This window comes from Trachurus japonicus, chromosome 15, assembly GCF_045865225.1.
Source record: "Trachurus japonicus isolate A0001 chromosome 15, Traja_1.0".
NCBI lineage: Eukaryota > Metazoa > Chordata > Actinopteri > Carangiformes > Carangidae > Trachurus > Trachurus japonicus.
The window spans coordinates 15,878,663-15,892,428 of NC_140921.1; the positions used below are offsets into that span (position 1 = coordinate 15,878,663).

Genomic DNA, 13,766 nt, shown 5'->3' on the forward strand with positions numbered 1-13,766 from the left:
TACTGGAGATGGAGTCTTCTGTCAGCACCAGCGACTTTCAGAGCATGCAACAGAGGACAGAGCCAGAACTGAAAGTCCCTCCACTGAAGTTTGTGCTTACGCAGGCCTTATTTGTGGTTTTTAGAGCTTGTCAGACATGTCAAGCGCAGGCTAGAAAAAGTATATTGTTTCCAGCCACTTGGATTCCTTTCTCCCTGACATCTGCCACTCTGCCGAGATGATAAATTCTTGCCTCATTAAGCGTGGGTGTGGGATTACAGGCTGACAACACATTAATCACTGGGCTGGGTGGCAGCAGCCCCGCACCAGCTACAGGCATTGTTAACCAAACTTTTCTAATGTGTCACTCTCCCCCCCTGACAGCCCATAATCAATCATCCTGATTGGCAGGGCTGATAGATTACACTATTTATACTTTGTGTAATGAAAGCTAGCGTTTCCACCTACTGTCATTGTCGAGACGATGATAGGCCACACCGTCCAGCTGAATGGAGCACACACAAAAAGAGACAGAGAGAAAAGAAAGGCTAGGCAGACCTTGGTGCTGCTTTGTGAACTTTCAAACAGACACTGTTGAGCTCCAGTGTGGTGTGAGGGGGGGGTATTCTACCAGTCTGTATTGTTCCCCCTGCGCGGCATAGCTTAAAGGCAGTCTTCACACCATCACTGTGAGCCATTGTCATCTTTGTTGCTATCAGTGGCAGGCCGTGCTCTCACAGGTAAAACTATGCTTTGTCTGCGGTGGGATTCAGTTTCTCCGTGACCCCGTTTCTGAGGTGAGGTTTTGTTGTCAAAGCCTCTTTTCTGACAGAAAGTGAATGATTTACACATGTATAACAACAAAATGACAGGACACCATATACTGTACTTGTGTGTATGTGTGTGCGCGTGTGTGCGCGCACACTTGTCAATGTGCAGAGGTCGGTCGGATAATGGATTTCAGTGTTTCCTCACTAAGAGCTTTAGAACCATGTTACATCGCTGTACAACCCCCCTAGCGGTACATTTTTTTGCATGGGAACTTGTGGATGAAATGACACACTGCTGGTAGCCTTCAAACATAATAAGGTTATGTTTCTTTTTTGTTCATTTTCAGCAGTATGTCTTTGTCTGGAATTAGAGATGTCCTCGGCACGCCGAGAGAGGATATTGAATATGAGCTCTTAGTTGAGAGGCTGCCAAGCATTTGGAGAAAAGAAAAGAGGAAAAAAAAGCAGTCCATCATGTTTTTGACAGGCAGTAAATCTGTGAGTTTCCTTATGAGACAGTGTGCTGTCAAGAAATTAGTTAACTAGACCATATTATGGAGAGCCAGGTAATTTACCCTCAGAGATGCAATCGCAAATAACTAGCAGGAGGCCGCATCCCTGACCTGACATTGCTTTGTGTATAATGCAAAATCTAGTGACATGCTCAATGGGTTCTGTCAGCTGCAGGATTGAATTCTCTACCTACTGCGTCTCAGTTTGGAGCACGCTGGTCAATTATTTCTGAGGCTGTCAGTGCGTAGGGAGACACTGTTATTTAGTATGTGTTAACTTGGCATCATTAAGACACTCGCCTGACAGCGAATAGCGCACCTGAATGTTATTTATTTTGATTCCCCCGACAGGGGTAACCTTCAAACAAGTTGACCTCTCCCTATTTTGCGTTTTGTGAAATCCCGTTCGGTCCATTAGAAACAGGAGCTGTCGAGACAGTAGGGAATCAAATGACCGAGTCGTCTAATCTAACACTGTAACGCGCAAGAGAGGCTTCCATTTGTTTGGACAGATTGCTCTGATCACATGTTGGCGGTGCGGTGTCTATCCACACTCGCAGAGTAGACATGACTGTCCACACAATATCTTTAAAACACATACAGAGATGTCATATTATCATAGATCCATGTTTTTGCACGCCAGCACAGTATTGAACGCTCAGAGAGGGATGCAGCAGTTTTATGTTGCATGTTCCTTTTTAAGTGGTTCTTGAACAGAAACACCAGCAGTGCAATATTTTTATCTCTGTGTCGTGTAAACAGAGAGATCCATTGCATGTACATATTGATTTTATATTGTCATCTGAAATGAATAGCTGGTGGATATTTTAACATTTTTAATGGCAGAGACAGTCTGAGCTCCACAATTAGAACAGAACACTTACGTAAAAACGCTGTAATGTTTTCTCTAAAACCTTAATGACGTCTTCTGTGCTCGTTTAGCAGGAGACACAGCCAGGTGCGGACATAACAAGTTTAAAATTTGAACTCTGTGGGAAACCGATAGTTAGCAAACCTACCCTACCCTACCCTAACCCCCCCATCCTCCCAACACCTCCACCTGCACCACCAACCAGCTCTGGTGATGAATGGGAAACCTGATCGAGTAAAGCCTCAGCATCACCTCTGTACAGCAGGATGACATGATTAGGAGGTGACAGCTTCTGTAACAACATCTCTGCATTTATCTTTTTTCTGTCTGCTCTGTCTCTTACTCGCTCTCTCTCTCTCTCTCTCTCTCTCGCTGTCTCCGTCTGTCTGTCTGTCTCTTTCCTCTCAACAAGTCAGACTACTCTATAATTAATGTCCCTGAGGGCTATCCGCAGGTCAGGCGAGGGGGGTGCTGTTGAGACAGGTAGTCTTGACACCTCCAGCTTTGTAGCTTATGCATGCGGCTGGGGAGACGGCTGAGGAGGGGTGAGAGAGGCCAATGATGAGGGCGAGAGCATGTTTAGGTTGGAGGCTAAGACGAGAGGAATACTGCAGGTTGAAGGGAGCCAGGCCTCGCTGTGCGACCTTTCCACCTGAGAGACAAAAAAGATGGTTTTTCACAGGATTAACCAGTCAAATCTGTTGCATTAAGGGCTTAGCCTGTCAGGAGCAGCACATCTGAGTGACAGAGAGGGAACATACAGTTTCAATAATGTCAGCACCTCGCACATTTAGCCTAAGGAAGGCACTTAATGTTACGAGATGAATTGCTCCGGGATGTTTGATAGTGTGGGGGTATTTGTTTTACTAAGCGTTAAGTTGGTCAAAAGTTTGCATAGCGGTGTCAGTCATGGGAATTCACCCTCATTCTTTGTTGTGTGCTGCCTCTGTCTTTGCTTTTTGAAAGGTTGTAGAGAATGTTTAGCTCTTCCTTTACACTTAGACCATACACGTTTCCGATATCCACACAGTCTTTCCCACTCTGCGTTTCAGAAACAAAGCAGCTCCCTTTCCCCAACAATCGCAGTCTGAATAGCTACTCATCCCTGTGTGTTTTCTACTTTATTTCTGGAGAGGCGGTTTTCTCTTCTTTCTTTTCGCCCTCCTCAAGTTTTGAATAGAGGTGGAAAAAAAGGATGGGAGAAGCAGGGTGATGAACAGAGCAATGGGAGATTTGGACAGCGCTAAAGAGGAAAATAAGTTGACAGAGGAGAAGAGGGGGACATTGTTGTTTAGCAGTGGGAATATGTGAGAGAGTGAGGGCTACGCAGGGTGCACCAAAGGTCATTTCGGGGGCAGAGGGGTCAAGTGACACTCAGGCGACATTCTTGTGACATTCATGTTGGAGAGGGTTGTGAAGCGTTGGCACTGGGCTACATGTTGCAAATGGGCAGTGAAGTGGGTGAAGATCCTAAATGCCATAATGTTTCCATGGCACCAAAGAAATGTATCATCTTCACTGGGTTTAGTTGTTGTGATCAGTGTGAGTTTCCATCTTCTGAAATATGTGATTAAAGTACAATATCTGAAACCTTTACATGCTACGAAAAAAAAAAATCAAGATCTTAATTTTATTTTTTATTAACCTGACCTTTCTTTTTTCACTGTCACATTATTTGCGTCTTTCAATTGTTATCAAAGGTGTCACAGCCTCTGAGGGTTTCATTCGGTTTCTATTTGCAGTTGGTGTTGAGCTGACAGATTCATAATGTCTCTTCCTAGAATAGGTCTGACTTCTACGCACTGTACCATACTTAAGAAATTGAATCAGAGCCAGTGAGCTGTAAAGGTCTGTAATAAGATATCCTGGGAGATGTACTGTAAGTCATGATTAGTAACCAATATTTTACTTCAAGGATAACTTCTGCAGGCAGTGTGGAGCAAAGCTTTGTCATTTCATCAAGTCTGATCAAGCTAATACAGGAAGTACTGTGTTGTGGTGGTCGGCGGCAAAAAAAAATGCTGTTCTGACAGACAATGGATCTGTGTTTCTCTTTATTATATCCGCCTTGCTCTACTTTACCTCACGGAGATAAACCGCTCCCAGAGGTGCTGGCAATGTCCACAGTCAAACTGACAGCATTGACCTTGTAAGCACCAAGTCATTTTGTCCCACTCTGTACGATCTATCTTTTATCTTGTTAAGACCTATAACTGTAACCCATAACCCAGACATTTAATATGATATGATAATAGGTATCCCCCGGGATCACCTGATACGCCGTTTCCATGCAGCAGGCAGATGGATAAGGCACAACGGGCATCACTTCCCAGCGTTTTACCTGCCAACTGGCAACGTCCGTCACCAGACGTGTTCGGGGTAATCCGAGAGGTGGGCCGAGCTGCAGCGGCTCCGACTTTCATCACACCTGTGCTAAAAGCGTGGTGAGGAGCAGCCTGTCCGTCCTACTCCCCCCTCTGTAAGGGAATATTGAGGCGGCAGTGGATCAGATGGGCTCACATCCTGTCAGACTCATCAGATTTCAGGACGACTGAGTGCTTTTGTCAGCTGAATTCCAGACATCTTCTTTCTTTCCCTCAAGAAGGGTTTTGGAAGATAATGTGTCTCAGGACTTGACCCCCCTCGAAACAATAGTATCATTGATACCGCCATGACTCTGATTAATGCTAATGGTGTACGGTACATAATTCATGAGATATCAGGGTGTTCAAAATATGAAGTCCTAGGCTAGCCTAAACTCCAAACCAAACCAGCAGGCCAGAAGGAGGGAGACAGCAAGTCTGATGCTCCTTTCATGAAAACACCCTTGTCTTCAGCTTTTCCTCTCATCTCCTCCAGCTCCTCTCTCAGTGCCCTCTGTCACACATGTCATTCTTTCCTGACACCTGTCTGCCCTTCCCTCTTGTCTCACTGTCCCATCTCCTTCTCTGTGGGGTGGAACTGTTTGTTTTTGGAGGTTTGTTTATGGGGGGAAGAAATACCCCGCTGCTCCAGGCCGCCTCTAGTCTTTCAGCTCATCACACAGAACATGACAGCCCTCCTTCTCTTTGGTGCCGAGATGAGCTGTTTCTCCTGTCCCCACGGGGCGTCAAAATTTTCTGCTCCACTCTCTCCTTCTTGAACTTCACTTCAAGACAGCGGATCGATAACGGTGTGCGTGAGCAAACGCTATACCTGCTTTGGGCCGTGTACACAAACATTGTGTAATTTTGTGTTTGTGTACAAGTGATGTGCTCGGAGGTTACAAACCCATTCACTCCAAGAGAAATTAATGTTTCATTGGATGCAGTTATTTCGAAGTATTTTTTGGAAATTCAGCATTAACCAAAAAATTTCAAACCACAGTAAAAGCTAATTGCAGTACAAAATCTGTCTTAAATACTTGTCTTATTTGCTATCATGTTCATTGACACCGTGTATTACTCATGTAATCTGCTCCATTTGGACACCACAGCTTGTAATTATTGCAATGAAATTAGACCTTAATTCTGGTTAACATGAGTGGTGAAAAGACTATAACTGCCCTGTAACTGGGAACGATGTGAAATCAGACACTGAAAATTTGTAGCATGTAATTATGCTGTTTTGCTGACACACATTGTAATTATGTTGCTTACTTTAGCAATGATGTGTTAAACACTCAAGTGTTCCCATTTATACTATCAGTCAATTGAATGTCCTGAAAGTGGACTTTTAAATCTAAGTATGTTTTTATCTATCATTTCCAAACTCGCAACCAAAAGCTCAGACTGTGTTTGTTTGTGGACAGGGAAGGTTCATGGAAAATAGTTAATACCAATAATCACACTGGGTGGTCTACCACTGGCCTTCTATGGCATCCAGGACTCCACCCAGCAATTTCATTCCTGGTTTCACTTATTTTGTAGCTTATTTCAGTATCTTAGCATCTCAGTGTTTCTAGCATTTAGGTTTCTCTGTAGTGTCAGAACCTCAGACAAGCCAAAGGTACAGCTTTGACTTCTCACATACGCTCAGGGATTGTTTTGTATGTGTGTGTTGGTGTGTGTGTAAGTTGCATGTATTAATTTTTGTCTCTAACGTCATGGAGTTAAGACTGAATCAGCTGTTCACACGACCCTCTCACAAAGCATATTACACACATGCACACACACAGACAGTGCTCAGACATGTACAAAAGCCCAATTGCACAGTAGCAAACACACACTTTTTGCACACACACACAAAAAAAAACACTCACACACCTAAAGAGGGGGCTGTGCCTCCGGGGGCCACGTCAGTTACCTGCTGACACACAGGCTAGTGATTGATGAGACGCCGGGGGCGCTGGAGTAGACTTTGTCAGCTGCTCATAATTTATACATCTTATCTCCATCAGAAGAAAAGACAGAGTGCCGCGTTGTGTATATGGAGATGAAAACACTGGGCTTGTTTAGGCAGCGGTGACAGGGTAGCTGCTAGCTGTTAGCCGTGGCGCAGAGTGAAAACTCAGATTGCTATCTGTTAGCTTTCTCACCAGGTCCCTCTGTGGCCTGAGCCTTCACTCTTTGCCTGTGATGAATCCTCTGTCTGTCACTCATCCTCACTCACTTTCATTGCCTCTCTCTCTCTCTCTCTCGCTCTCTCTCGCTCTCTCTCATGTTTCCATCTTCCCTCCTCTTTGTGTCTCCTTTTCTCTCCTCCGTCTCGCTCTTTTGTGTCTCTATTTCTCCTCTGTGACGTGTCCTTTTTTCCTCTCTCTCTCTCCCTCCACCTTTCTCTTCTGTGTCTATCTCCTGTCACATTCTCAGGCCAGACAGGCCCAAGCCTCTGCTGAAAGCTGCTGGCTCTTCTTCTGGCCACTCACAGGGCGAAGGTCAGGACAGAGGCAAGGCTTGAGTTACAGAATAATTAGCACTGTCAGCATCATGTTGAAATCAATGTTCAGATATTGTGTGAGGGTGGGCCAGAGGATTTATTTTAGAAGAGTACAGCCAAGATTAATTTGGGAGTAATGTACTGCGAATCCATTTGTGCTTTATATATTTTTAAAAAATCCATATTTACCTTAATTGGGGCAAAAGCTGCACTTGCAACCTTTGTGCTATATTGAATTGTGGTCCATTTCTTTGTCAGTACTAATAAAGTCTGTAACTCTGTGGGTGAGTAGATGGATGATTAGAGGGTCATTGTTTCAGAAGATAAAACAAACGTGGCGTCCTGCTGATTTAGAATTTGTTGTTGTAACTATTGTGATTTTTATTTTACTGTTGTTGGAGCCCAGAAACAAAGAAAGGCATCAGTGATCCTGCTTAGAGCTTGTCAGTGGTAAATGAATCTGACTTATGTTGCCCTGTACACTCAGTGTTTGATATTGCCTTCCTGAATGTGAAAAGAAAGTTTATCAACCCACAGAAGTTCACCTCACTCTCCCCCAATTGTCTTTTAGCACGCTTTGTTCTCTCAAATTGTGTTCAGATGTTTTTAAGAGTGTCAGTTAACTACTGCACCAGCAAAACAACTTTGATTCCATAACCCCTTCCCACTATTGATCTTGCCTTGTAGATAAAAGAGTGCTCTCTCTGAAATCATGCATTTTTCATTGTGGTATCAATGGCAGCTTTTGCATTTGGCATCCCACTTAGCTTAAAGCTATACTCACAAATGCTGTCTGTTTTGCTCTATTGATTCAGAGGGTTTGCATCTTGTATATTTGAGATATCAGTCCCTTGGTATCACTTTACTTGGTCTTTGATCAGCCTGATTGCTGTAAACAGCCACAAAGAATCAAGCAAATTATTCTAATTAATGTGTTTTGGTGGAGATTAACATTGTGCTTTGCATTAAATATTCAAGTTTTGAGATAATTAAGAAAGTGTGTGTGGTAATTCAAATCCCCATGACTGCTCTCGCTGCATGGTGCAAGCTGCTTTGTCGGTGTGTGTGGACAATTATTTGTTCACACAATTCCCTTTTTTCAATATTACACACACACTGAATGCACTGAATTTTTTTTTTCTTTAGAATATTTCTATACTGGTATTTTAAAAATGTTCATACCGTATTCTTACCAGATATACAGCTTGAAGGAAAAATTGAGATGTCCAATATTACCTTTCTCACCAAATAGGAGTTGGCATTGTGGTGCTGATGCTTGTCAGGTGTTAAACAACACTTTGGACCAAGGACAGACAAATGAGAGAGTCCTCCTCTCTAATAGAATCTAAAAAGATGAAAAATATAGTGCAGGAGGCAGGAAGGACTAGTCAAAGAGGTGACCATCAGCATCTCAGCAGCGTGGCTTGGCAGCCTCCAGCCTGCCATGGTGTAATTGGAGAGAAAACATATATGGGAGCAAATAACCCCCTGTCAGGGGCATTAAAAGGAGATGTTGTGACGACTGAGAGCCCTGCCAGCTGAGCACAGCAAAGTGGAGGGGAAGAATAAGGCCCATCAAATGGAAAAACCTGCTCGGAGCAACCGTACATCCAAATATTCAAGATAATTGTTGACCGGTAGCAGAATAGAGCATCCATGTTTGTTTGTGGAACTGTCCCTCAAAAGAAAAACAGATATTTGTCACTACTGTCGCTGTTGTTAGCCATTCGCTGTCATGCTTTGATTGGTTTGACATGTCTGCTTTGAGTATAATTTGAAAATGGTAAAGGGTGACATTAACAGTAGAAGTGCTCAGCCCATATTACTGTGGAGTGTCAGGTAGGTGATGGAAACGGTGAGGAAAATATGATTCGCTGTCAAAACTCTACAGTACATTCCTTGAAATGCAGAAGAAAAATAAGCAGACAAAACATTTCTTAATTTAAACAGATGGGCTTACCCTGTGGGAAGCGACATTATCAGCCATTTGAATATGCATTAGGCAAATGACTCTAAACGTTAACCATTACATAACATACATTTATTCTGAACAGTGTGTTTGGGCTTTTATAGGCTCTTGTGGAAAACACATGTGTGAATGTGTTTCTAGACTGTGGTGCCATTGAAACTTTCCTCAGCCAGCCTTTGTTTTGCAACTAAATATCTCCTCTAAACAAATTAGATTTTGGCTTGGCTTATACGGGTGCAAATTCCAGCTTCTCAAATTATTGAATTATCTCAGGCTCCCTGTCGTGTTGACAGAATTTCCCCTGTCCTTCCTGAACCTCCTCTGCGTTTGGAACCTGCCTGACCCCGCCATTCAACTGAGTGTGTCAAAATGTTAATGAGGATCCCCCCCCAAAAGCGCTCAGAGGTTAAATAAAGTCTTCATAAGCTGTCGGTCGAAATTCAATAATTTATTTACTTGGCATGTTTCCACTTTCCCTGCCACTCTGCCTCAATTCTTGTTTCTATCCGGGGACAGGGCTTGTCTTGTTTTGTTTTGTTTAATTTTTTTTGTGTGCAGGCAGCTGTGCAGGCAGCCTTTGTCTGTGTGTGAGATTGCTGCTTTAGCTCGGTGGCCCCTCTCATTAATCATCCGGTCAGACTATTTATAATGTGGCAGCCAAGCCGCCACCTTGGTTGCCATTGGCTTTTGTCACTGTGGCACTCTGTTTTGTGGCAGGAGGAAGCCTAATTATTAACTGTTAAGATGACAACCAGCACTGTTCCGTCAACATGGCTGGCTGACAGTCAGGCTAAAGTGATAGCCCACTGAGCAGCCATAGAACCAACACCTCATTGCACGGCTCAATCCAGGTATCTTGATCTCAAAAGTATATTTTGACACTTTGAATTAAACTTGCTGAAAAGTCATCACCTTTTTTAAATATTTATATTCAACCAATTGTCTGAAAATTAGAAGAAAAGTATACCTGTATGCACAAATTCAAAACAACCATCAGATTTTTACTTGCTTGAATTTATGCACCTGTTTAATCAGGTGATTATTTGTTGATTTAGGTTTTGAGGAAAAATGCAGGAATGATTTTGTTGCAGCATTACAATTTTTTTTTTAAGTGTAGCATTTCTTCAACATTTCATTGACAGATCTTTCTAATTTTGCGTGAAATGGTTCTGGCAGAGGCTGCCAGTCATGAAATCTGTGTTCTTACTGTTAATCAGTTGTGTTCATGCCAGATACAGATATCAAACTAGCATGAATAATTAAATATTTCCCTGCTTTGCTACGCAATTCCATATCTTGCAAATCCAGGGAAGATTGAGATGGTGCTGGACTTGAAGTGTCAAAAGGATATAATGTGCATCTTTTTTGTGGTGGGGGGGAAAAAAAAGAATTAGTGAAAGCCTCCTGGAGAATGACAGTCTTTGTTATTTGTCTTCTGACTCCTTAGCAGACAGCTATCAGGAAGAAAGAGAACTCACTGTGCACCACCGAGAGAAGAAAATATGTGAGTCAGACTTTCCCCTCCTCCCTCCTTTTCCCAAAGCTTGAGATCCCCCTTCCAAAAATGAAAAGGATCAAGTTGCTGTCACTGTCACCGAACAAACATAAACTTTTCTGGCACCTAATAAATAGGCAGTGTGGCATTGTTCTCAAAGCCAGACAGGTGTGTCTGCCTCAGTGATGATGGATTCCATTATTCTGTATGGAAAGCCTGTTGGCTTTCTTGTCATATGTTGTCACACATCTCTCTCCTGAGAGAGAAAGGTTTGAAAGATGGCCAAAAGTAATTACACAGACGCTTCCCTGATGCTGTTGCCATGTGTTTTCTCCTGCTCATCACCAAAGATAGAAAAAATCTGTTACCCACAGCTATATTTCACAGGGAGTCGAGGAGTGCAGACATGTTGGTGCTCTGCTGCTGCTCTTGTTGTGTTGATTGCTAGCTCATTAACCCGTCAGGTTTATTTTTCCTAGTCATGAACGCTAGCTTTGGGAAAGGGCCCTGGGCAGCTTTACTCATCACTGAGGTGGAGCAGCAGGCCCTCATCTGGGTGTGTGGTGATGACATTATTTGCACCTGAATGGCAGGTACATCAACATCTCCTTGTAAACGTATCAAAAGAGAAACAGTGGCACCTTTGTTTTCCTCACAGCCCACTTGGGTTGCTGACAGCTTGCTGATTGATATTATCATTCTTTAATGTCAGTAAATAGTGCCATGCCAGATAAAGAATCAGTTTCCTCTTGGTGCTGGAGAGCTCATTTATCTTTCTGCAGCTTGCCCTGGCATATGCCGAAATTGGAGCCGGAAGTAGTCTTCCATTTCACTCAGACATTTGGTTTTTTGTTTTTTTTTTCCTCACCATCTCTTAATCTTCCCTCTCGGTCTCGCTTTCTCTCCTTGTCTCTGTCTCCCTGGTTATTTTGATTCTGAGTGAGTGAGACTTAACTGGGAGGAAAGATAGAGCTTAAGTCAGTTGTAATATGTTAGGACAACTCTTGATTAGATTCTGTCAGAGTGAGGTCTCTCTGTGTCTCTCTTGCTCTGGTCTCCCCATCCAGGAACACTAGCTTAACAATGAACAGATATCAGGCCACTCAAGAGCCTTTCCATGAATTTGTTACCAAAATAAGACCCTTGTTAGAGCGACACTTCTACAAAGAGAGAACCACAAAATTATCTAATTGTGTCTCATGTGCAAGACATTTTCTTGCTTCGAGGGTGTCATGCATTTAACGAGTCCTTGCAAGAGGAACCAGGGTAGAAAACCTTTCTATAGCCACCAAAGGTCTCACAGGCATCATATTGAAAAGGTTAAACACTGACAAGTGAACAAGCCTTACATGGTGGGTACACAACCTCTACTGAACAGCAACAAATAATGGCATTTGAAAAGGAGAAAGAAAACGAAAGGAAATTCAATGTGTTTTTTTTCTATTTTGATTTTAATAAGAATCAAAGGAGAACGGGTAAAAAAAAAAAAAACAAGCTGCATTTGATATGGCTGGTGCATCATGGTCACATTGCTCAGAAATTAAAACATGCACACATCTAAGTGCTATGCTATAAGTGTGCAATTCAAAGAACCTGTCTTCATGTTTTTCTCCTTTCACCCCTCCCCTCTCCAATCCTGTTACCCCCTACCCTTTGCTATTATGTTGACAGACAGCACTGATATCCTCTGAGCTGCTGATAGATGCGTCATATCTTGGGGAGAAACGGGTTTGTCCTCAGCAGGTGAATATGCGGCTCCCTCATCCTCCAAGTAGACAGACACGCATGACACTTTTCGACACTCTCTCCCTGATAGCACTTTGGCATGCAGGCAGAATCAAAGGGGGCATCTTTCACATGCAATTAGAGTGGAAAATAAAGACGATGAAGTGCGGTGTACAAAGGAGAGCTGGGGATCAGAAGGCTGTAATGAAAGGTGATTAGAAGTGCAGGGCCCAGCCAATGAGCTGCAGAGAGCTGGGGAAACAAACTCATCCTGGTAGGGTTCTCTATTGAAGACACTGTTAGACATTATCAAAGCTGATAATGACAGACAGCCACTGGCAGGTAGACATGACTCAAAAGTATGCTAGATCTGCGCATGTGTGTGTGCGTGTGTGTGTGGACTGGGTTTTCTTATATTCTTGGGGTTTGAAAACTGAGAGCCCACTATAGCTACTTGTGGGGACCAAAGTTGTGGACCCTACTAGTTAAAAGGGATGTTTGGGGGTCAAGATTTGGCTTTAGGGTCAGGGGATAGGAATTCAGTTGTGTTGGGTAAAGGGCAAGGAAATGGATAATGATGGGCCAATGCTAATATAATAAAACAACAGGATGTGTGTGAGAGAAAGATCTATCTAAAATCATTAGCCGAACCTAAGTTCCATGGTGCAGGGTAACCGAATGTAGTGAGTTCACACCAGAGAAGTGACAAAATGAATGCTTATAACTTCACTTTGCTTGTTTTATCTTCCATCTGAATCGATGCCATCACCTTCTTGAGTCCCTTAACTTCTCATATCATCCTTTCACTTCTGAATGAATAGCATTCTTCCTCTGTCTCTCTATCCCTTCCTTGTCCATCCTCAGAAACAGCGCAGTCGTCCTGCTGGGTGCTGAGTGAGTGAGTGATGGACATTTGTTTCAGTTCTCTCTGCCTAAACTGAAGAAAAGGAGAGCCATTCCTCTGTCTGCCATTGCCAGCTGTGAGTGGTTGTCAGGGTTGGGGCTGGTCCAGAGCCCGCTAATGGTGCTGTCTGTCTCAGTCAAGTCCTTGAGCCCTTGAGTCCCAAAGAGGCACAGAGCTCCAAAGTTTGACTGGAATTAAGCACCTGGTGAATGAGCAGAGGCTGTCATGGATGAAATCATCGTGACTTTACAAATACAGTTTATGTTTTTAGAGGCTGTATTTGAAGATGTTGTCATGCACTATTACCAGGCTGAATGTCGAGATTAATCATTTTGTGGACCAGTGAATTTTTTTAAAAAGACCTTGATGTACAATAATTCCTTGTGTGTCTTATACTAGCAGGACTAGATATTGATTATCATACCAAAAGGACCCCACTCCAAAATAAAAGAGAGAAAAACACAAGAGTAACATTGAGAACACTAAGGAGGATCCCAGGGGCTTCCACAAACAAACAACACTAATTCAATGCTTCACTGACACAAAATCACATTCAATCAAAGCACCAAATAACATCCTTGTCAAGCATCTGGAAAATAGGTTATTTGCTACTTGAACAACAAGTTGCAGTTGAGGCCCATTCAGATTGTCAGCAGACACTACTACAGGCACGCAATGAGCGGC

At 43.1% G+C, this 13,766-nt stretch overlaps 1 protein-coding gene across 2 annotated transcripts in view; it reads left to right on the forward strand.

Annotated features, from left to right (window-relative positions):
• Window positions 1-13,766, forward strand: part of lrmda (leucine rich melanocyte differentiation associated) — a 194,316-nt gene that overhangs the window by 141,126 nt on the left and 39,424 nt on the right. The window contains exon 6 of one of the 2 annotated variants that reach the window (XM_085799903.1): window positions 12,125-12,196. The exons of the other annotated variant lie outside the window; for it this stretch is intronic. Within the exon in view, the coding sequence (XP_085656029.1) occupies window positions 12,125-12,196 (72 nt within the window). The remainder of the gene's footprint in view (window positions 1-12,124; window positions 12,197-13,766) is intronic. 2 annotated transcript variants of the gene reach the window in all.